Source organism: Rhinopithecus roxellana, chromosome 8 (assembly GCF_007565055.1).
Source record: "Rhinopithecus roxellana isolate Shanxi Qingling chromosome 8, ASM756505v1, whole genome shotgun sequence".
Classification (NCBI taxonomy): domain Eukaryota; kingdom Metazoa; phylum Chordata; class Mammalia; order Primates; family Cercopithecidae; genus Rhinopithecus; species Rhinopithecus roxellana.
This window is the reverse complement of record NC_044556.1, coordinates 86,521,453-86,546,439: the sequence shown is the minus strand read 5'-3', so window position 1 is coordinate 86,546,439 and position 24,987 is coordinate 86,521,453. Positions and strand designations below refer to the sequence as shown.

At 43.4% G+C, this 24,987-nt stretch overlaps 1 protein-coding gene across 6 annotated transcripts in view; it reads left to right on the top strand.

The window, feature by feature from the left end:
• Positions 1-24,987, top strand: part of SUSD4 (sushi domain containing 4) — a 149,424-nt gene that overhangs the window by 65,931 nt on the left and 58,506 nt on the right. For 4 of the 6 annotated variants that reach the window (XM_030936814.1, XM_010368547.2, XM_030936815.1 and 1 more), the window contains exon 3: positions 14,762-14,974. The exons of 1 other annotated variant lie outside the window; for it this stretch is intronic. In XM_030936814.1, the coding sequence (XP_030792674.1) occupies positions 14,762-14,974 (213 nt within the window). Of the gene's footprint in view, positions 1-10,713; positions 10,766-14,761; positions 14,975-24,987 lie in introns of those variants that run through there. One more of the 6 variants, XM_030936816.1, reaches the window with a different exon arrangement.

The following is a 24,987-nucleotide window of genomic DNA, read 5'->3' as shown; positions in this document are numbered from 1 at the left end:
CCACTATATTCAGATAAAGGATCTGCTTTATCTGCTTTATTGGGATCTGATCCCAATAACTGATCAATAAGTAGCTGCTGTTGTCCAAGGACAGCATGGGGGGAAAGAACAGAACTGGTGGCTACCAGAACATCTGGGAAAGTTTTTTATGATAAATTTATAAAGGTGATAGAAGCAAGATTTTCCTCAAGCTAATCTTTAAAACAAACAAAGTAGCGACAACAACAACAAAACCCAGAGCCCTAATCTTGTTACTTGACTGAGCGTGTACTGAGGTTCACCCGTCACAAGCACTGCAGATAAGCCGGGTAATGAAAGAACAGTCTTCTTGCACACACCCTCTGAAGTCAGCCAGTGCTTTCTATTTCCCATGGTATCTTCCATTTCACATAGTGTCTTGTTCTTCCTCCCCATCTCCAGTCCTCCCGCAAAAGTCCCAGTGGCACTTGAGAATCTGCATAGAGATTGAAAACCTCACATGTGATCTGGACTCTAGTTTACGAATGAGCTATGTAGAGGAGGGAGTATTCAGTATCACTAAAAAAAGAGTGTTTGAAAGTTGTTACTATTAACAGTTGGATTTTCTTTTTTTTTTTTTTTTTTTTTTTTTTGAGGCGGAGTCTCGCTCTGTCGCCCAGGCTGGAGTGCAGTGACCGGATCTTGGCTCACTGCAAGCTCTGCCTCCTGGGTTTACGCCATTCTCCTGCCTCAGCCTCCCGAGTAGCTGGGACTACAGGCGCCCACCACCTCGCCCAGCTAGTTTTTTTGTATTTTTTAGTAGAGATGGGGTTTCACCGGGTTAGCCAGGATGGTCTCGATCTCCTGACCTCGTGATCCGCCCGTCTCGGCCTCCCAAAGTGCTGGGATTAACAGTTGGATTTTCATAAAGCAACTGTGAGAGCTAATCCTATCAAACTGTCATTGATCCCATGGGGTTGTTGCATGGATGAAATGAGATTGTGTGTGTAAAACCCATGTGTATCCATGTGGAAAACATATTTTAGTATTGCACTAAAGCTGTTGCTCACAGAAAAGAAATGAAATTTGATTTCATAAAAAACAAAACAAAACAAAACAAATAGCCGTAGGCATGTTGAGATTGTCCCATGCATTGTCTTCTGGGCTGCTTCCGTCTAAGTGCTTGTGCTTTGGGAGGTTTTTACCAATTTTTGTCAAGAAGAGGCTGGCTGGATGTGGTGGCTCATGCCTGTAATCCCGGCACTTTGGGAGGCCAAGGAGGGAGCCACCTTCTGGAGTTAGAGACCAGCCTAGGCAACATGTTGAGATCCTGTCTCTATAAAAATAAAATAAAAATAATTAAAATAATTTTAAAAAGAAAAGACTATAAACTGTAGAAGTTAGAAGTGGAATGGACCCCCCCAAAAAAACTCATACATATGCTTCATTTAGTGATAAGATATTAACACCCAGAAAGATCAAGTTACTTGTCTAGTATCACAGGGCTAGCTAGACAGGCAGCTTTCATTGTACTCAATAAGGATGTGCTTTAGAAAAGAGCCACATCTTTGACCATATTAATCAGTTAAAAAAATTATCTGTTGGCTTATGCCTGTAATCCCAGCACTTTGGGAGGCCAAGATGGGCGGATCGCTTGAGCTCAGGAGTTCAAGACCAGCCTGGGCAATATGACAAAATTCTGTCTCTACCAAAAATATAAAAAAATATCCAGGCATGGTGGCACACACCTGTAGTCCCAGCTACTCAAGAGGATGAGGTGTGAGGATAGCTTGAGCCTAGGAGGTGGAGGCTGCAGTGAGCTGAGATTGTGCCACTGCACTCCAGCCTGGGTGACAGTGAGACCCTATCCCCAAAAGAATTATCCATGCCTTCTTCAAATGTTTTGACAATTGATAATCTTAAAACTTACAAATGCAAGACTTTCCTGCCGCCATCTTCCTGTTGATGAAGTGAATCCTCAGATCTTCCTGATGAGTGGTTTTCTGTGCTTGCTTGATTTTGGATAGATGAAGGTTTATTCTGTTTTCCCATGATATAATACCACAATCTGGAAGAATTTTGTGATGTTGCTGGGCATGCTTTTATAGAGCAGTTTCATGAGACTGGAGTGCAAATCACATTATGAGTTAGCATTGTTATCAGTTTTATTGGAGCTGAAACTGAGTGAAAGGATTTAGGAATAATTGGGTAATCAAAGAGAATTAAATCAAGAGGGGGAAAATATCAGTTCTGGCATCAAATGGGGACTGCAATGACTTCCACATCTGTGGTCTTTATCCATTTTAATCAAGTCTAAATTATGCTATTAAGACTTATTTTTGTGACGTTTACTTGTTCAGACATAGCCGACTTTATATTCATCTCTGAATATTTCTTGAAACATTAAAGCATTCTCACTATTTCTAGGCAAGAGTTACCTAATTTGATTAGCATCCAAATATTCAGAGTTGCAACTGTGTTTACAATCATGAGTGCAGTGTTCAATGTGGTTTCTGTGTAATAGAATCCTGATACTAAGCCTTTAGCCCACATAGATGAATTCTGCATCCCTCAACTCATTCCCATGTCTTCAGAAAACTAGGTTTGCATATGCCTTGTTGGTATAAATTTGCTATAATAAATAGTATATCGTGCTATATGGCAGAAGTATCACTATACTAACTAGCCCAGTCTTGCTTTCTGGTTTTCTTTTGTTGTATTTCCCAAGGGGCACTGCTTTTGCAGTGAAAAATCTATTTAGCCTAATAAATGGTAACAGTAATCAACTTCCCCTCCCAAATCTTAAATATGTAACTGACAATACACTGAATTAAGGAATGACATAGCACTAAATTCACAAACAAGACAATTTTGGGAACCGTTGATTTCTTTGTTGAATTTTTTGTATTGTCTCTTGTTAGAAAATTTGTCTTCAGCCTCTTTTTTTGCTCCAAGCTCTTTCCCCATAAATCTTAGAATCCTTGGTGTTCCCATTTGGTGCTTGGGTTTTGCTCTTGCTTAGACCCATGGGTGCCCAGGAACATCATGATGTGCTTCCCCCTGCAGAGAGCCTATGAGTGGACCTGCAGTCAGGGAGGTTTCACATCATCAGGATTCCTATCCCAAAAAAGCAGATGTTCATAGCTCTGGGAATGGAATGTGACCCTTGTGGAGAGCCTATAAATGGATACATGAGGGGCACCTGTTCATATGGATAAGCTAAGGCTATAAACGCCCTCATCTTGCCACAGCTCTTCTAGGCCTCTTTAGGGTTAAGACATACTCCCTTCTGAGAATTTCTGGTCTAACTGGTTGTCTAGCTTCACGTCCTGTTACTGTGGATTGTTTGTAACCAGCCTTTGCCGCAACTGTTACTGCTGATTAAAATATCTTGCTAATCATAGGTTATGGAAAGATGGTGTTTCTGTTTTAAGGCTCTGTTAGAAATTACTGATGCACACACTATATTGTAAATTCCTATCTCCGTATACTGTACTTCTGCATACAGATGTTATGTTAAAGAATTACTTCATCCCCATGTGACCATCTCACCTCATAATCAAACGACCCTAAATCCCTCACTAACCTACCCCTGCCCTCACTAAACTTAATAATAAATGCTGGTATATCCCGTGCATTGGCAGTACCGTGGGACCAGAAGGAGGTGACCCCCCTGGACCCAGCTTTCACTAACTTGTGTGTGTCTGTTATTTCTCGACCTGCTGATCTGCCTGGGAACAAGGAAAGAGCCCCGTTGCATTGCGGGCTGCTGGCCAGATCCCTCAATACTACTATAAGGTCACAGTTTGCAGATAAAAAACTATTGAATGTCCTAGATGTAAGCTCACTCTTTGGAAGCCTCAGGTTCCCATTGTTGGTTCAATGAATGCCTCTCTGCTCCTTCCCCCAGTGCCCAGCACTGTTTGTTGATGGAGTGAATATATAAACAGATTATAATTTTTCTTTCTTCATCTCTATTTTTTAAAATTATTTTGTCTCCTTCCCTTTTCTTTTTAAAAACCAAGAGCCGAAGTTTTCCCAAACAGAGATTGTTTAGACTGGAACAGCTGTCAAGGAACACTAAATAATGATCTTGTTATGGACATATGTGTTATCAATGTTTTTGAGATAGGGTCTTGCTCTGTTGCCCAGGCTGGGGTGTAGTGGCAAAATCAGACCATAGCTCATGATAGCCTCGAACTCCTGGGCTCAAGTGATCTTCCCACTTCAGCCTCCTGAGTAGCTAGGACTATGGGAGCATACCACCATGCCCAGATAATTTTAATTTTATTTATTTATTTATTTAGAGATGTGGTCTTGTTTGCGGAGGCTGATCTGAAACTCCTAGACTTAAGCAAAGTGATGAATTTTTATAAAGCAATCGCATTTCCTTATTGATGTTAGTTGTAGTTTTCACAGTGTGTCTGTATCTCCTGCTGTTTTTAGTGCCTGCTGGTTCTAGGACATTCTCTTATTCTCCTGGGCCACACGAGCATCTCCTTCAGAGGCAGGTTAGTTTGGATGTGCTTTTCTTCTGCTCCATCTCTTTGACAGTTGAGGTATTCCCAGGCAGCCCTGGGGTCTGGGTTAGTCAGTCTTTCTAACATTTTCTGGAAAATGTTTGGCAGCCCCTGAGCTACCTATCATTGGGGCAGGGGGCCCTCAGAATGTTTGAGCCTGACCTTGGTTAGGGTGAATCTCCAGAACATGTAGAACTTCTCTAGACTCAGGCTCAGGAGGAGTCTTCCATCTATTGTTGGTACAGACACACACCTGGAAGCAATGTCAGGATGGACATTGGTGGCAAGAGCATGGATCAGCCTGAAGTACAGTTGACTGCAAAGTGGCTGGAAATTTCTGGCATGCCAGACAGTTCTGTGTTGTCAGACCACTAACAGCCAGGAGCACTGTGTTTTGAAATATTAGTGTTAGAGACTTGGTTTATTTGTTTAATAGGTTTTGCCTAATATGATTTCCTTATTGTTGCCTCTTTTCTTCGTCTTCTTGTCATTGCTGATGCCTTGGTCTAGATACAATATTAGCTCAAATAGTTGCTGGGCATTTGTCTTACTCTGGGTAAGTCAGGCTATCATTGGACATGTTCATTTATGAGTTAAGGTCTGTATTAGTCCGTTCTCACACTGCTATAAAGACATACTTGAGACTGGGTAATTTATAAAGAAAAGAGGTTTAATTGTGCTCATAGTTCTGCAGGCTGTATAGGCTTCTGCTTCTGGGTAGGCCTCAGGAAACTTACAATCATGGTGGAAGGCAAAGGGGAAGCAGGTGCGTCTTACATGGCTGGAGCAGCAGGAAGAGAAAGCAAAGGGGAAGGTGCCACACACTTTTAAACAACTTGTGAGAACTCTATCAGGAGACAGCACTGGGGGATGGTGCTAAACCATTAGAAACCACCCCTATGTTCCAATCACCTCCCACCAGGCCCCACCTCCAACACTGGGGATTATAGTTCAACATGAGATTTGGGTGGCCACATGGAGCCAAACCATATCAGGTCATTCTAAGAGCAAGGGATTTTGAGGTGATGGGAAACTCAAGGTGGTGTAAGGTGAGGTGTGTGTTGGCAGTAAGGAGATGGTTAAAAGGCCCCTCATCAATAGATCCTCCAGAGCCGACACGATTCATTTTAGTTTGTGTCCTTTACTAACATGCCCAGATGACTAAACTTTGTCTTTAAAAATAGGCAAGATTTTTTGAAGTTTTTCCTCTCATGAGACAGAAAGATTCCTTCCCCAGCATAAAGGGTTATTGATGCACAGAGATATTTTGCCAGTTGGGTGGTTTACCTGCTTTGCTGGTGATGAGAAAAAGGCAGATCTTAGTCTATGGGAAGCTAGATGAGAATGTTTAAAAGTAAGGAGGGGAAAGCCCTTAAGTGGGTCAAGAAGGGACTTCTTCAAGTTTATCACGTCCTTCTCTCTTTATTTTACTGCTGGGGGCAATACGTACTCCAATCTCTAGAACTAGCTCTATTTCATGAAACCAATATCTGACTTAGGTTGTGTTCTCCCCAAGAACACCATTCATCCCCAGGAATATGGTACAGACCATGCTGTGGTCAATAGATGTTTGAGAACTGATTGCGTGGATTCTGGGATGTTTTAAGTGACAAGTCAGGATCCTGGGCCCCATCACACTGAGACTGTGTGCTAGGAGGTGTGGGCTTTGGGGGAAACATGAGGATTGTATTGTATAGAATCATTAAATATTACAGCATTGCTATTTGCTCAGCCCTGTTTTAACAGATACAAAGACTCAAAAACATTTTAAACTGTTCTTTCCCTAAAGAGTTTATATAATATCATGAAGATCTGAGTCATTCACAAACTGAGATATGATAGGAAAAGGCTAAGTAGAGACAACATCGTTAGCAGCAAGAACATTGGACTGCAAGTCAGAAGCCTCAGAGTTTAGTCCCAGCCCCATGCTTAGCTGTTAGAGTGATTTTTCAGTTAGAATAACCCAAAAGATTGCTTTTCACACCTTGCATTTTTATGATTCTTTTAAAAGACTTCTTATGTTGTTCACAGCCTCAGTGTCCTCTTCTGGGGGGTCAAGCTAGATGACCTCTAGAGTGGCTTTAATGGCAACTGTGTGACTGATAGTGCTATTGCGGGATGGGGATGGGCATGCTTTGGGGTTGGTCTTGATTCCAGTGAGCATTTGCAAGCCCATCTGTTTAAACTTTCACAGGGATGCCCTTTTTCGCTACTCCTGCTCTCACTAAGTCAGTGCATACAAAATCAATTTTTGTGTGTATATCCTGTTTCTTCCTCCAAAGCCTCATATAGCAGTTTACAGAGAAATGGAAACCCAGCCTTAGTTCTAAATTGATTTGGCTACATTTGATACACTCTTCCTCTCTAGAATATGACTTTTCAGTTATCATAACCCAAAAGATTGCTTTTCACACCTCTTTCATTTTTATGATTATTTTTAAAGACTTCTTATGTTGCTCACAGTAAAGGTGGTGGGTTTCAGCAGGCTCAAAAGTAATCCAACCAGAAGTGTCAAGATCTTATAAAGAAACTGAGGGTTTCTTTGCGTGAGAAGAGAGGGGCACTCTCAATCCCTGTTATTCACACAGTTTCTGGTTAGGAGAAAAGAAAGAGGGGATTTCAGCCTTCATTGAAAAGCAGAGTGCAAATTACAATACTGCCCCTGATTTGTTCCAGAGGTCACAAATGCTGGGCAGGAAAATGGGTGCCAGTGACGGTGATGCCAGTAATGGAGAGGGTGTGTCAGCCCCAGGGAGTACTGCAGGCCAGGACCCTGCCCCTGGGCTGCTCTGACCCCAGGACCCAGGTGCTTTCCCCACTAGATGACTGCTTACCGGAACTCAGGGATCCAGAGAGAGAGAGCATCCTCTAGGTGGAGGGACATTCAGCATATGTGTCATTCACATTTGTAAAGTACTCTAGTATTTTAGGGAAACTGTATGAGTTTGGGTTCTCCAGAAAAACAGAACCAGTAGGAGGACAGATAGATGTCTCCTTGGAGACCCAGGAGAGCCAGTAGTACAGTTCCAGCTTAAGTCCAAAGGCCTGAGACCCAGGAGAGCCAATGATGTAAGTTCCTGTCTGAGCTCCAGTCCAAAGACAGAAGAAGATCAATGTCCTTGAAGACAGTCAGGCAGAGAGAAGAGAATTCTCCCTTACTCAGCCATTTGTTCTATTGAGGCGTTGGACAAATTGGATGAGGCCCACCCACCTTAGGGAGGATAATCTGCCTATCTCCGTCTACCAATTCAAATATTCATCTCATCTAGAAACACCCTCACACATACATCCAGAATCATGTTTGACTAATGTCTGGGCACCCTGTGGCCCAGTCAAACTGACACATAAAATGAACCATCACAAAGGCTATCTCTTATATATATAAGTGCTCCACTCTGAATTAAATTTAGGAAGAACTGCTAAAGGATGCCACTTCTGAGGGCTGATTAAAATGGAATGTTTTCTTCTCCTCCCACTCCCCTCAAAAACAAACATATTGGAATCATTCTGTGAACTCTTTTCTCTTCTCCAAACTGTGACTACTTAGTTCTTATGCGTGAGCAGAATATGAAGAATGGGAAGGAAATAGGTTGGGACTTTGAGAATACTGGTTCCTAGGATAAGATGATTTGAATGGGCCTGCATACAAATGATTTTCCACTCTGCTTCCCTAACACCTACACCAGCCCACTCCTTAATGGATATGTTATTTGAGGGGGCTGATCATCATCATTATGGAAGGACACTGTCAGAACAGCTCTTCAGAAAAATGACCCAGGCTGGGAATTGATCTGCTAGGGGATAATTTGAAAAGTAGAATTTGAAGCTCTGGCAGGCCCTAGAAAATTACTATCTTGCTCAATGGAATTAGTTGACCAAGATGAAGAATATTTTCTTCTTGTACCATCTTATCTTCTGATGGCTCTCTTTTCCCTACTTATTCTTAATTCCCTGTTCTGTGCCAACGATTGGAGCCCATGGCCGGCAGCATTCCTGATCCTCAGTGCTGTCAGGAACAGAAACAGTCAGAGGTTGACTATGCTTACTTGAAAACAGAGGAAGTGCATGGGAATGTTCTTTTAAAGGGAAAGGAATAAGCACAGAAAGAGTACAGAATTAAATTCATGAGGAAATTGTGCAGCTGTCACGTTGTAACTTCCATGAAACTTTCATCATTTATTTATCAGTGTAGGAGTCATTTTTCTGATGGATTCAGGGCTGGATCTTCAGTTCTCCCTTGAATTGTCTGTCCTTCTCTGAGAGAGGACAGCTTTATGGCAAAGAGTGGGGGATACAACCAGCTGAGGAGTCTGTATGCTGAAAGGCATGCTGAAAGCTGCTAACAAACAAGGTAGTTTTCAGCATGCCTTGTTTGTTAGCAGAGGGTGACTGGTCAAAAAGTGTGTGTTGGGGAACTTAGATGTCTCAGTCAAATCCCTCACATAGACCCACCTCTGGGCCCCCATACTGGAGAGGGAGGAAGAGGCCTAAAGTGTTTGGAGCTGTGGATTGGGAGAAGTTTATAAAAAGTAATTAAGGAATATAGTCTACTCAGGTTGGGAGAAGAGAGAAAGGTGAAAGGGTGTTAGGAGAGAGTGTGTCTGTGCTATAGGAGGGCATTTCACATCTCCCTTGTCTGTAGAAATCATAAACTCCTGGGACTGTCAGTGCCATTGTTGTTACTGTTTGGTGGGTGGAGGTGGTTCCAGATGGGTCCAACAGGGTAGTTGGCATGAGGCCCCATCCATCCATCCATCCATCCATCCATCCATCCATCCATCCATCCATTCATTCATCTATCTGTTTATCCACCCATCCAGTCCAACCCATCCATCCATCCATTCGTCCATCCATCCATCTAGTGATGCATCCATTCATCTATCTATCCATTTATCTATTCACCCATCCAGACAGCCATTCATCTATTCATTCATCCATCCACCCATTTATTCACCCATATATCCACCCATTCACCCATCCATCCATTTATCCATCTATTCATCTACCCATTTATCCATTCACCTAGCCAACCAGCCAGCCATTCATCTATTCATCTATCCATTCACCCATGTATCCACCCATTCATCCATCTGTCCATCCATCCATCCATCCATCCATCCATCCATCCATCCATCCCTGGCTTTATCCTTCATTAGCAACACTTGTAGACTGTCTGCTTTATACCACACAAACATGCCAGATGCTGAGGAGGTGAAGACTAAGATGTACTCTTTCCCCCCAGGAGTTCACAGCCCAGTGGGGGAGACCACTAAGTAGAGCAGTGATGATGGTCAGAGTGACGAACACTGAGAGAGGTGAGCCCAGGGTGTGTTGATGAGAAGAGAGGCCTCCTATTCAGACTCTGCAGGGGAGTTTGGAAGGCTCTCTGGAAGAGACACTATTTCAGCTGTGTCCTGGATGATGAGTACATTATTGGGAAAACTTTCCCTTGGTAGAGGTTCTGGCATGACTTCCCTTCCTGCTTCAGTGGGAGACAAGCCCTTTATTCAGGGCCTGGGTCACCTTCCAGCCCACATTCAGGTGGGGACAACTTACCCCACCTGCCTCCCCCTCACTTGTCTTCATCCACAGCCTTTTATTTTACAGTGTTTTACTTCCTGCTGTGTAGAGACACATTCAGATCTCTTTCATGTTAAAATTTTAATACAACAATAATAAAAACTCTCCCTTGGCCCTAGTCCATGAACAGCTGCCTCCCTATGTTCTTCTGTTCACAGTAAGCATCCTGAAAGAGCATTTCCTACATACTGTGTCACCATTCCCTCTCCACATGTTGGCAGACAGGCTTCCTCCCCAGGGACAGTCCTTTCCTGTCCCTGCAGCTGCCTGGGCAGTGGTCCCAGTGTTCTGTGTCTTCAGTTAGTGGATGCTTTCAGATCTTTACTTAGTTGACCAATGGGTCACATTGATGTGGCTGTCCATTTCTTCCTTCCTGAAACTGTTTTCCTTGCTTTGGGAACACTGGTTAGGTCTTTCTTCTTGATTGTCCTGGATTTTCCATGCCCTTTATATTAGTCCGTTCTCACACTGCTATAAGGACGTACCTGAGACTTGATAAATTATAAAGGAAAGAGGTTTCATTGATTCATAGTTCCACAGGACCAGGGTGGCCTCAGGAAACTCACAACCATGGCAGAAGGGAAAGCAAACGCGTCCTTCTTCACATGGCGGCGGGAAGAAGAAATGCAGAGCAAGGAGGGGAAAGTCCCTTATAAAACCATCAGATCTCATGAGAACTCACTCACTATCACAAGAACAGCATGGAGGTAACCACCCCATAATTCAATTACTTCCTACCTGGTCCGTCCCATCACATGTGGGGATTATGAGAACTACAGTTCAAGATGAGATTTGGGTGGGGACACAGCCAAACTATATCGTCCTTTCTGGGTGTCCCTTATTTGTGTGTCCTCAGCTGCTCCTCCCTTCACATTATGCTAGTTCCAGGAGGGCATGCCCACCCATGCCTTGGACTGCTACCTGTACGTGGATGCACAGCACAGGGCATGCAGAACTTCTGGCTCATGCTCCAGCTGATGGCTAGACATCTATACCTGGCATCCTCAAGAACTTAGACTCACCACACTCCACACTGAACTCTTCCCCCTTCTCCCTGGGCCCACTCTTCATCTTGTTCTGTTAATCTGAGCGCATGGCACCACTGTCTACCCTGACATTGATGCCAGAACCAGGAAGGTATCCTGGATGCCTCTCTCCTGTCTCACTCCCACTGTCACTCCCCTATCCAGGAGGTCACCAGGTTTTGTGACTCTGTGTCCTTAATGTCTCTGTAATCCTCTCGGTTCCACTGTCTCTGCCTTGTTTCTGACTCACCTGGAGTACTGCAGGAGCCTTGAAATTCCACAGTTCTCAAATGTCTGCCCTCAGACAAGTGCTAGACTGGCTGTCCAAGAGTAACCTCACCCCACCCCATGCAGAGAGAGCCAGGCTCAATTGATCAAACTGCCTTTGATAAAGCTGCCCAATGACCCTGAGGCGCAGCTGGTGTCCTGGAAGCCATTTCAAATTATCTTCCCACCCTTTTCCTGGTCTGTAGCCATCAGTCCTTCACATGGGCACCAGAGAGATCATTCTAAAATGCGAATCTGATCCTAGTCACTTCCCTGCTCAAAACTCTCAGTCTTGACCCCGGTGCCCCTCTCTCCCACATCGAATCCAAACACTGAGCTAACACAGAGCTTCCACAGTCTGCCTCCATCTCTTTCCCTTCCTTTATCCCCACAGCCCCACCCCTAGCAGGCACCCTGTCCCCAGCTGGCAGAACCACCTCTTTCCTAACAGGTGCTGGGCAGCTTCCCACCTCCATACCTTCCAACCTGTACCCACAGCACCCTTCTTCCCTTCTGGCTACTCTTCACAAGGATCCCACTCAATGCTTGCAGAAGTTCCCATCCTCTGTTATGGCACACTCATCTTGTCCTTCTGTTGCCACCCATTGACTGATACATGTGCCCTACCCCAATATTATGAGAGCTGACACTGGTTCTATTTGACTTAGTATGAGAGAGAATGACTTTCACCTATGGACAGCCAGAAACGTCCAGATTACCCAGGTTTCAGGGCTCTGGATAGCTGTGCTTCTAGGCCTTCTAAACTATATAATACCATGAATTCCACTGCTGCTAATTTTTCCACCTCAATAGCATCACGAATATATGTTTCAATATATGTACACAGCAGGCCCTCCCTTATTCTTGGCCCTAGCTATAGCCCATGACATCCATGTTTGCTTATCTGCCTTCATCCCACCTATCTGGGCACAAAATGTCTTAGACCTCTTCCTCCCCCCAACATCTAGTCAGTTGATAAGGGGAACCTGAAACCCCTGGCTCAGTACCATCATGAATATGTATTTCAATATTCATGATATTCATAAATACATGTTTCAGTATTCATGATGGTACTGAGGTAGAAAAACTAGCAGCAATAAAATGGGCATGAGATTGCCCTTCCTTCCAGATGGAAGGAAATGATTGACATCCATCATTTAGGAACCACTTGATAATCTAGAATACTTTCCCCCAAATTAAACACATGCAGCCATCATTTAATGACTTTCAAATACCCCTCTGCTGGGCTACAACACAACTTGTGCTACCGGGGTATTCAGTCCCAACAGAGCAGCAGCAGGAGGGCTGAGAAGGCTGGGTGCTGTCTCCTTTGTAAAAGTATCATCAGTTTGGTAAAATATCAGACCTGATCCTACTTAGTAAGTACAAGTGTCAGATGTGGATGTTGTGCCCTCCTCCTGCCTGCCTTCAAATGGCTTTTCCCTCCCCCCAATTCTTTGTCACCTCTGCACAAAGTGAGCACTGTAACAATGACTTCTGGGCATCCTGCCAGTGCCATGCCTCCTGTGCTGTGTGGCTTTCAGCACAGCAACACTGGTAGAGGGTCTAGCATCGTAAGTCAGGTGGGGAGGGAAGCCAGTGAATCCTACACAAGCACATAAAAGCTGGGGTGGGGGAATTCACCTGCCGCTGAGGAACTTTTGCAAGTGCAGTATGTTAGAGAAAACCAGGTATCTTATGAGTTCGATATCTGGGCATCACCTGGAAACCAGGTAAACCTTGCAAGAGCCCCAGTGATACTTACTGTCTCCAAGGTCTGGGTTGAGACTTTCCCATTACATCTTGATGGTGTCCAGCCTGACCTGGCACTAGCAGGCTGTGCTGGGGGTGGGGATGGATGGGCACACCAATCCCCATCTACATAGAGTTATGCATATTTGTTCTTGGTACCCATTCAGTAAGGATTTGTCTATTGATTTTGTGACTAAGAGAATGGAGTAGAATGCCTCTGTAGGGTTCAGGAGTTTCTTGTTCTGGAGTTTGCATTCCTCCCTTTGAGGACACGGTTAGAGCATTATGCACACAGCAGACCCTCCTTTATCGCTGGCCCTCGCTGTGGCTCATGACATCTGTGTTTGTTTCAGGGATCTGCCTTCATCTAAGCTATCTGGGCACAAAATCTCTTAGATCCCTCACTCAGCCCAACATCTGGTCAGTTGAAAATTGGGGCCTGGAACCCAAGTGTCCCAAGTTTGGAGCATTTAGAGTGAGGACACATTAGGAGCATTATGCACATAGCAGACCCTCCCTTTTCCTTGGCCCTAGCCATGGCTCATGACATCCATGTTTGCTTATCTGCATTCATCTCAGCTGTCTGGGCACACAATTTCCTGAGTCTCCTCCTCACTCCAACATCTAGTCAGTTGACAAGGGGAGCCTAGAACCCAGGTGTCCCAGACACCAGCATCCTCCTTGTGTCTCCACTGCTCTCAGCCCATCACCCCTTACCCATACCCTTGCTTGCTCTCCTGCCTGAGCTTCTGGGCTCTCTCTCTTTCAGTCAGTCCCTCAAGCTGCTGTCCTCCAACCTCATTTATTCATTCAGCAAACTCGTATGGAGCACTGAATAGAGAGGACACTGTGGTAGATTCTGGGGATGTCAAGATGGAGTCACAGGACTTGTTCTTGGAGGACTTACAGCCTGGGATGAGAGGCAGCTGTTCTGCAGGTAATTCAGCACAGAGCTGTGTTCATGCTACAGCAGTGGAACAAAGTAGAGATGAGGCAGGCAAAGAGTGGAATTAATAAAGGCAGCCGGGTGGAGAGGAAACTTGAATAGGTCTTGAGGAGTGAGTGTTCCCCTGGCAGATAGCGGTAGGGGTAAGAGAAAGAGGAAGGGCATTCCCAGCCACCCCTACCATATACCCTGGGTTATAACTACATTCCACTTGTTGCTCCCTAAACACACCCTGCCATCTTCCAGTCCCCAACCATTCGTTGTTCATGCCATTTCCACCATTAGAAAACCACCCATGCCTCCCTGCATAGAGTTCTGTCTTGAAATTTCACCCCTTCCTCAAGGCCAGGCTCAGATGCCATCTCCTTGAATCTCTCCCACCCACTTTTCCCTCCTCAACTCTCTTCAGCATTTTGTACATCTTTTATGGCCCTTGTCATGTGAAATCCTTTTTGTCTGTTTCCTTCTCCCTCCTACTGTAACTTCTTTGAAAGGCTAACTTGGCCATTGAGCAGAAAACTCTACTCAGTGCTTTTCTGAGCAAAGAGCTCAGCAGAGTGGAATGCGCACTAAAATGGCCTTGGCTTTGTTGGTGGGGTAACTGGAGTGTCCAAGGCGTATAACATCATGCAGGGTCTGCCATTTATGTAGGAAGGCCCTTGGCATTGGAAGAACATATTCACAGGCACCTTTTCCTCTCTTTGTTGATGTAGGGTTCGATGACCTTCAAGTGTGTGCTGACCCCGGCGTTCCCGAGAATGGCTTCAGGACCCCCAGTGGAGGGGTTTTCTTTGAAGGCTCTGTAACGCGATTTCACTGCCAAGACGGATTCAAGCTGAAAGGCGCTACAAAGAGACTGTGTATGAAGTATTTTAATGGAACCCTAGGCTGGATCCCAAGTGATAAGTCCATCTGTGTGCAAGCAGGTAAAGTGCCTACCTCTCCACGGAAGCCGCTTACCTGGCTCAAGTTGCACGGCCACAGGGGTGCCGGGCTGTGTGACAGCTCAATACCCTGGGCTCTTCTCTCTGATGCAGGGCTGCATCTGCATGCTGACCAGAAAGCAGGAGTGTGTAATGAGGGCTGAGATAGAGGGTTAATTTATCTCTGCATTAGAAGTAATACTCTTTTTTCCTCTATCTCAATTACAATCTAATTTATCACCATTTTTGTCAACGCAAGAGAGCAACTCAGATAACATTAGGGGTATTTATTATTAGGCTGCCAACTCAGCACTCATTTTCATGTTACTCAATAAAATGTGCAGTAAATATACTGTGCAAAAACTGTATTTAGTCATACAGAAGATGTGCGTTGCTCAGAGGATTAAATCAATTACTACTTATCAGTTCTGTGTTAGATGTGATTCATTTAGGAAAAGAAGGAACTGTGACAAGCAGTGACAGATTGACAAGATAGACATTTATTTCTAGCAATTATCCCTAAATGAATTGGTAGTGACAAGATATTCATTTACTTCTGGCAATTACCCCACATCTGTTGGTTGAAACAACTTTATATACTTTTTTTGTTTTTACTTTATGTAGATACATTCAGACTTTTAAAAAATGCATGGAGTTTAACTAATTAGAATGTCAAATTGTTGATGAAAAATCTCAGAAGACCAGCAGGGCTAAAGTTGGAATAGGCATGAATCAAGAATTAATTCTGGTCCCAAATTTCCATGTAGCACAGAACTTATATTTCACTGAGTTCATTAGAAATTAGTTTCAGTTTCTTTTAACACTGATTTTGTTTTGGAATGGAGTTTTTATAATAATATGGAAACTATTGTCATGATTTAGTGTATATTTCCTTTATGAAACTTTTTACTTTTTAAATAATTTAATAACTTTTTTTTTTTTTTTTTTTTGAGATAAGGTCTCCCTCTGTCATCCAAGCTAGAGTGCAGTGGCACGATCTCGGCTCACTGCAACCTCCACCGGGCTCAAATGATCCTCCCACCTCAGTCTCCCAAGTAGTTGGGACTACAGGCATGCGCCACCATGCCCAGCTAATTTTTGTATTTTTTGTAGAGATGAGGTTTCACCATGTTGCCCAGGTTAGTCTCAAACTCCTGAGCTCATGCAATCCACCGGCCTCGCTTCCCAAAGTGCTGGGATTACAGGCATGAGCCATGGCACCCAGCCATGATAAGCATTTTATAAGTGCCTATTTTGCTCCTCCTTCTGGAAATTGTAAAGGATGGATAAGATGGTGTCTTGCCCTTAAAGTACTTGCTATCTTTGCTTTTATTTTCAAGGTATAAGAAAAAGCCATAATAAATATAATAAAGACTTAAAGTTTTTAAAAATAAGTTCATTTTTTCCTCTTTCATGCAGCCTGTGCAAGCTGTGGTTTCCCTGAGATTCTATTTAAAGTTTACTTGGTTCATATATATATATATATATAGACTTCCCTGCCAACACCTATGGCCTACGTTACCCAGTGCTTTAAAAACAGTCAAGCTTAGGAACATCAGAGAACAGAGAAAACCAAAATAGTCTTCTTAAATATTGTCCAGAGATGAAGGCCTTCTGTTAAGCTTCTTTCCAACCCTATACATAACTAGGTACCATGTAGTCATTCCAAGAAAGGGAGTGAGAAATCACCTTAGAGTAGGGGGCTTCTGTTGTACTGGTCTGCATGTATCATTCTTTTTTCTTTTTTTCTCTACTTATTTAATGGAATTCATTTATAGTTCTTAACACTCAGCCCCAGATGTGCAGGGAGGGTCTTCTACATAGGCACGGCAGCAGGGAGTTAGCTTTTTTATTAGGCAACCGCAAATAAGACCACGTGTGTCCAAAGGACATTCCAGTCATGATGTGCTCCAATCGTTTTTGGAAGTTTGGAAGAGCAGATACTGCCTTTCTAAGTACAATGGTGTATTTATTTTTAATTTGAATGGTAATTTTGTTGGTCTTTGAAAGATCTGTATAAAGAGATTGTTTGTGTTGCCCTGATGGTAGAGAAAGTCATGATTGTTAACACTCTAGGCTTTCTTTATTCTATGTGGTTTATAGGGGGCTGGAGGGAGACCTAGAAGTCTATACCACTGATGTCACATAGCAGTGAAAAAGCTAAACTTTCAGAATGTCTTTTTACTGCTTTGTAAATTGCCATGCTCCCTGCTCAGGATTTATTCTGGGCAAATAGTAAGGGCTGCTGAATTCATTTGTTATCCTTGCCAAGTAATTCTTAGAAGGCTAATGAATTTGTGGAATGGTGGTAATAATAGTAACAATAATAATTTATCACATTGTTATAGGTCATTAAAGTTTAAAAGTGCTTTCAGATTCACTATTTCATTTTTGTGAATTTTCAGATCCGCAATTGTTTCATGCACAACAATTCTACAAATTAGTCTTATTGTTTCCTGATTAGGAAACTGAGGCTCAGAAAGGCTCACTCACTTTGTTAAGGTCACACAGTTGATGAGTAAGCAGTCTGGCTAGAGTTAATCCCAAACCAGCATTGTTTTTCCTCTACAAGGTTGAGTCTAAGCTTCTTTATGACACAACAGCCCCACTCTAATCTGTTACACAAGAGCACCTTGTTACAACAAATGACATCATCCAGGTTTGGAGTTGAAGGAACTCAGAGAAATCATATAATTCAAGCCCTCATTCCAATTTAGTTTTTATTTGACCTATAGAGAAACTGAGTCTCAAATAAGGTAAGAGCCTTCCCAGAGTTAAATGACAATTTAGGGAAAGACCTTTTGCAGCCCCCGGGCTTGTCACTGTTACCTGGACTCCTTTCATGCCATGGGTCAGTCCTGTCTGAGATGCAGAGTTTTTAAAAACTAAGTTCATATCCATTAAAATGCTTTATGACAGTAAAGTGCTCTAGAGAAGCAAGGTGGTACTGGGCAACTGTTCTCCTGGGTGCGCACAGATCCCTCTCTTTTATTCCCGCATCATCTTGCTACATGTACAGCCATTCCCCCTTTTCACATGGCCTCCTCCTTCCAATTCAAATTGCTTCTTCCAAGTGAACTCAATTTATAGAGGTCTGAATTTACAGAACTGAATGAATTCACTTTATGGCCCCCAAAGTCTCCAACCTGAGAGATGTCTGTGCTTCTTCAAGCTGCTTCTGCAAGACTGGAGCCTGCATGACCCCAAGCATGGTTGAAAATGTCTATGGCCCAGGGAACAGAGGAGGTGACATATATGGTGGAGAGGAGACCCTAGAATTGGCAAAGGACTGAAAATACACCCTGTGGGCACAGGGCTGCTAACCTAGTAAGTATAGTGACTAAAGGCCAGGGTGCTGGCCACCATTTGGGCCACTTCCTTTCCAAAACCAACTCAATTATGTCTACTTGGGGATACTTTTCCAGAGTAAACATACCCCTTTCCTACATTTCATAAGAAAAGACAGAGGTGAAGCAAGATTGCCTTTCCTGAATTCACTTTACAAGCACTTACTCAACACATACATCCTCAGGAGATAAAAAATGCTGCATCCTCACTGAAGCCCTTGCTGCAGAGAGTAGCTGTCAGACTTTGTGTGGTGATGAACTTCGGTTTGTACATCATAAATAATTAGCACATTTAAAAAGTAAACATCTTAAAGAGACTAAAATGGAATCAATTCAGGATTCATTTATATTGTGAACAACTACTATATGAGAGAAAGGAGAGAAGAATCAACCTATGTCTTGCCAAAATCCGCTGTCATCATTGATGAAAATATTTCCTTATTTAACCATCTTTTGGGCTACAGAGTTCATCTCAGCCCTTATGGCATTGGCTATACTGGCTAGATAGGAGTTTTTGGTTTTGTTTCTTAAATAGAGAACCAAGTAACTGATTGCACTCTGCTCTTGGTTCGGGTGACAGTCTTATGTAGGCTATGAGATAATGTTGTACAGCACCCAAATTCCTCCTCCCTTAGGATTCAGTTCCTGGGAAGGGTGGTGTATTAGTCCATTTTCACACTGCTATAAAGATACTACCTGAGACTGGGTAATTTATCAAGAAAAGAGGTTTAATTGACTCGCAGTTCTTCATGGCTGGGGAGGCCTCAGAAAACTTACACTCATGGCAGAAGGCAAAGGGGAAGCAAAGCACATCTTACATGGTGGCAGGAAGAGAGAGAGCACACAGGGAAAACCCCCGCTTTTAAAACCATCAGATCTCATGAACACTCCCTCATTACTACGAGAACAGCGTGGGGGAAACCGCTCCATTGATCCCATCACCTCCCACCAGGTCTCTCCCTCAACACATGGGGATTACAATTCTAGATGAAATTTGGGTGGGTACACAGAGCCAAACCATATCAGGCGGTTATGACGTTTTTAAAGCCAAATCCCTCTAGCAGGGCTTCAGCACCTTGATAGATTCAGGGTGTTCCTTGAACACCTTTGGGTATAGACAACATGTTCCTTGTGCAGAAAGACAACTCTCTTTTCTTCTTTGAGTTTCCTCTTTGCAGGGGGAGTGTGCTTTTGGAGACTAAACTGGAGCCTGCTGCAGACTTAAATTTTTATGAAATGAGATTTTAATGTTGAAGGACTTTTTAATAGAGCTTTTCTCTGTAAGGTGGAAGAAGACCCTTCCTCTTTTTATCTAATCATTTTCCTTGAGCAGTTTTGAGAATAGTCACTGGTTGCATTGGTCACTTGGTTTTAAGTAAACTTCAGATAAATCCATATTAAGCGAATAAAGTATTTTCATGAAGCTGGAGTCCCATAGGTCTGTCAGACAGCTTGTTTAAGTGAGAGTCTTAAACAAATAGATTCCCAGAGTACCTTAAAACCACTGCAGGGCTCTTAATCCCAGCATAAGGTCCTTAAGAGAACTTATGGGGCCTCCACAGAGCAGCAGTTGCTTTTAAAATGAACTGCCTAAACAGAAGACTTTCTCAGGAAATTCTTCCTCTGTAGTTGGCCAGTCAATTCCTTTGAGTGGGAGAGGAGCAGAGGGGTCAAGCAGAAGGATTGTTGAAACTGCACATTTAATGTACCTTCAAAAGCTACCTCTGGGCTGGGTGCAGTGGCTCATGCCTGTAATCTCAACTCTTTGACAGGCTGAGGCGGGCGCATCACTGGAGGCCAGGAGTTCGAGACCAGCCTGGCCAACATGGTGAAACCTCGTCTTTACTAAAAATACAAAAATTAACCAGGTATGGTGGCTCACGCCCATGATCCCAGCTACTCTGAGAGGCCAAGGCATGAGAATTGCTTGAACCCAGGAGGCAGAGGTTACAGTGAACCGATATTGTGCCACTGTACTCCAGCCTGAGCTACAGCACAAGACTCTGCCTCAAAAACAAAAACAAACAAAAAAAGGTACCTCCGTAAGTCAAGCCCATCCCTGGGATGGTTTTCCTTGTTCTGAGAGCAGACACCCACCAATGTAGCCACAGGCTCTGGCTCGAAATCCTGGATCCAACCTACACAACCAGAAGAGCAAGGCTTCAAGATGTGGCCATGGAGTGGAGGGAAACATGGCTTGTCTTCGTGAGATTCACCTAACAACGCAAAGAACAAGCTCATCCAACCTTGCAGTGCTTCCCTAGGGAGAGGTTCCTTTATCTGAAAGGGAGATGTAGGCACAAATGACACGCTTGAGACAGTCTACATATGATGGCCAGCCCCAGGCACTTGCTCAATGTTATTATTTATTACCTGCGTATCCAAGCAGGCAATTCCCATCCATGAAAGGGAGGCCCAATGGCAGCTCCATTTTCCTTGCCTGTCTTCTTTAGTCACTTGGCCATGAGTGTGTTGGAGCCCATTGCCTCTGTCTTTGCCTGATGCTCCCCACAACCTTTAGACAGGTGGTCCGGTTAAGATTTGCATTTCTCAGGCCGGCTGCAGTGGCTCATGCCTATAATCCCAGTGCTTTGGGAGGCCAAGGCAGGTGGATCAACTTGAAGCCAGAAGTTCTAGACCAGCCTGGCCAATATGGCAAAACCCCGTCTCTACTGAAAACAGAAAAAATTAGCTGGGCATGGTGGTGTGTACCTGTAGTCCCATCTTCTCCCAGGTGGGCCTTTGCCCATGGATATTCACACTGAGTTCCTTTAGCTGATTTTTTTCTTCAGACTTTTTGTTTTTAACTTTTATTTTAGGTTCAAGGATACCTGTGCAGGTTTGTTATATAGATAAATTGTGTGTCTTGGAGGTTTGGTATACAGATTATTTTGTTACATAACAAGCCTAGTACCCCATAGGTAGTTTTTGATCCTCTCCTCTCTCCCACTCTTCACCCTCAGGTAATTCCTGGTGTGTGCTATTCCCCACTTTGTGTCCACATGTTATTGTTTAGCGCTCACTTGTAAGTGAGAACATGAGGTATTTGTTTTTCTGTTCCTGTGTTAGTTTGCTTGGGATAATGGCCTCCAGCTCCATCCATACTGCAGCAAAGAACATGATCTTGTTCTTTTTTATGGCTGCATAGTATTTCATGGTGTATGTGAACCATGTTTTCTGGCCTTTTACTGCTTTTGCTGACATTTGGGTTCCATTGTTAATCATTTACACACAAGGAAAGCAAATGGGTACTCTTTCCTTCCACATTTCTGATTGGCTTAGTGCATACCTTATAATTGCTTTGGCCACGATTAATATTGTCAGTACAGTTGAATCTGAGTTCTCTATGAGGCATTGTGAATTGAGTTGCCTGTCCAAAGTCATGTATTTTGGGGATGCTGACAAAGATGGACAGGGATTCAGAGAGGCAGCAGTTGAAGGAGAGGGAGGAACATCCGTAGACATCTGTCCAGAACCTGGCCCCATCCCCAGTCACTGAAGGCAAAGCTTCCCTTGGTGTTCCTGCCCACCCCAACATGTATCCCTCTTCCTGGTCTGCATGTTGCCCTTGTTTTCCTTGCCCCGGCGAGACTGCAGTGTTTTAAGGAGATGTCTATCATACGGTTTAGGTACCTATGTTTTATTTTTAATTTTATTTTTTAAATTGACATATAATTATACATATTTATGGCATACATAGTGGTGTTTTAATACATATACATGTAATGGTCAGATCAGGGCAATTCACATGTCCATCATCACGAATATTTATTATTTCCTTGTGTTGGGAACATTCAATATCTTCCTCCTTGTGATTTGAAACTATGTAACATGTTATTGTTGACCATAGTTATTCTACAGAGCTATAGAACTCTAGAACTTATTCCCCCTATCTGGCTGTGACTTTATATTCTTTAAGAAATCTCTCCCACCCTTTCCCCTATCCCTCCCAGCCTCTAATATCCTCTTCTATTTTTTACTTGTATGAGATCAATCTGTGTTAGCTTCCACATATGAGTGAGAACATGCAGTATTTAACTTTCTATTCCTGGCTTATTAAAATAAGCCTTAAAATAATGTCCCCCAGTTCCATCCATGTTGCCGTGAATGACAACATTTTATCCTTTTTTATGGATGAATAGTATTCCATGGCATTTATATACCACATTTTCTTTATCCATTCATCTACTGTTGAATACCTAGGTTGATTCCATATCTTGGCTATTGTGAATAGTGCTGCGATAAACATGCTTATGCTCTATATACATCATCTTCTTTAATTACTGCAGCAACCCTGCAAAGTAGGTTCTACAACCTTATTTTACAGATGAGAAAGTGAAGGCTCTGAGAGGGTGAATTTCCCATAGTCTCCTTGGTAGTGACAGAGTTGGGATTCAAATTTGAGTTTTTTTTCCGGTATGGTCATCTCACCTGACCAAACATGATTTTTCCCAGGTGAGGGGAAGGGAGGGAAGGCAGGTGACACATTATAATGGCCCCAGGCCCATACCCCTTTAGGGAGGGATCTCATTACCAACACACTTGGTGAGAATCTGTTCCTGCAAGGGACTGGTTCTTAAAGTATGTGCCAAGGACTATCTGCATCAGAACTTAGGAAAAGTACATATTCAGACCTTCTGCATTAGAATGCTAAGGGTGGGGCCAAGGAATCTGCATTTAAAAAAAATCTCCCAGCTGATTCTTACACATAAAAATGTTTGAGACTCACTGATTCAGGGATATGGTCTGATACTGCTTTGTAAGAAGGGAGAATAACATAATTTTCTCTAGTGTTCAACAAAGATCCTTAGAGATGATTAATTCTTAGAATCAGAAATGTCAGTGTTGTCATTTTCCAAATGGAGACACTGAAGCCTATAAGAGCTTTAGTGACTTATAGAAGTCACACAGCAGGAAAGCTGGGAACTGGACCAGTGTCTTGAGTCCTTGTCCAGTGCTCTTTCTGTATCCTGGTGGTCTGCAACCCGGGTTGCCTGTCAGGATCACTTGCAGAACCTTTAAAAATAAAAGTGCCTGAGATCCACTTCAAGTGACTCTATTTTAGTTGTTCTGGGTAGTGGGAGCCCAGGCATAGGTATTTCAACTGGTGCCTGGGCACAACCAGGGATCTCTTTTCAAGGGATCCAAGGTAATTTCAGTGTGCAACCAGGTATCCCTTCCAACTGTGCTTTTTGTCCCAGGCTCCCTGGTTACCTGATTGTGGCTAATGGTGGCATAGAGCACGGAAGGAGGAGCTGTTCCTGCCACAGCTCCAGTTTGCACTGTTTCCATGCTTAACCCTTCTTTGTCTCGGTTTCTTGCAGAGTGCAAAAAGGAAAAAAAAAAATCATTCATTCATCAAGCATTATTTTTAAGTACTCGCTAAAATATTTTGGCTCCCATAGACCTGACCAGGATTGCTATAAAAGATGAATAATTTGATGTTAGGAAGTTTCTTTGAGCTTCCCGGGGAAAAGGTGCAATATGCGTTTAAGTATTATTATTACATTATAAATTTTTAGTTAAAAGATTCAGCTCGACTCATAAGCTAAAGCTGGCAGTAAAATTGGCAGATAACTCCTTTATTCATTGGAACTGTGGGGTGCAGACATTTTTCAAAAGTGGGGTGGTCATACTCATGTTTTGCAGTTACTCATATATTAAGTGAGCTGTCTTCCAGCTCCAGAGGCTTCATCAAAACAGATAGATGCTTTAAAAATATTTTATTTAGGATTTTTTTTTCCTCATGTGCATTCTCTATCATCTAAAATTTCTTTCTTGTTGCCTCAGATGTGAATTATCAGAAACGACAGCCTATGCCCACAAGGGCAAGTATTTGCATGTCTTCCCCCAAGATACTCTGTCCTCATTTTCCACCTCCTAAGAAGGGAAGGAGCAGAGGGATGCTTCTACCTGTCCCCAGGACCACTGTCATTTCTTATTTATGCTGCTGTTAACAGAAGCCACTGCTCTCCTGTACTCACTCCCTTGTGACTTCCATGTGAGTTTAGTTTTTGTTTTCTGAAAGATTTATTTAACTTAAATGTGGCCAGACTTGAAAGCAAAAAAAAATCCATAGGAAATAATATCAAGTCAGGCCGAGGTAGATCCCACAAATATAAGTGACAGAAATGACCAGTTATCATGGTTGCAAGATGACAGGTGGACCGCCACAGACAAGGGTTTTCAAGCCTGTGCAACCAAGCCCCCAGTAAGTACAGAAGGAATGTCCAGATCTTGGCAGTGTTACTCCTGAACCAGCTGCCTCAGGCAGTCTTGCATACATGAGTGCTGAGACCTCACCCTTTTTTTTTTTTTTTTTTTTTTTTTTTTTTTTTTTTTTTTTTTTTTTGAGACGGAGTCTCGCTCTGTCGCCCGGGCTGGAGTTCAGTGGCCGGATCTCAGCTCACTGCAAGCTCCGCCTCCCGGGTTTACGCCATTCTCCTGCCTCAGCCTCCCGAGTAGCTGGGACTACAGGCGCCCGCCACCTCACCCGGCTAGTTTTTTGTATTTTTTTTAGTAGAGACGGGGTTTCACCATGTTAGCCAGGATGGTCTCGATCTTCTGACCTCATGATCCGCCCGTCTCGGCCTCCCAAAGTGCTGGGATTACAGGCTTGAGCCACCGCGCCCGGCCGAGACCTCACCCTTTCTGTACAAGGGCTGTGGA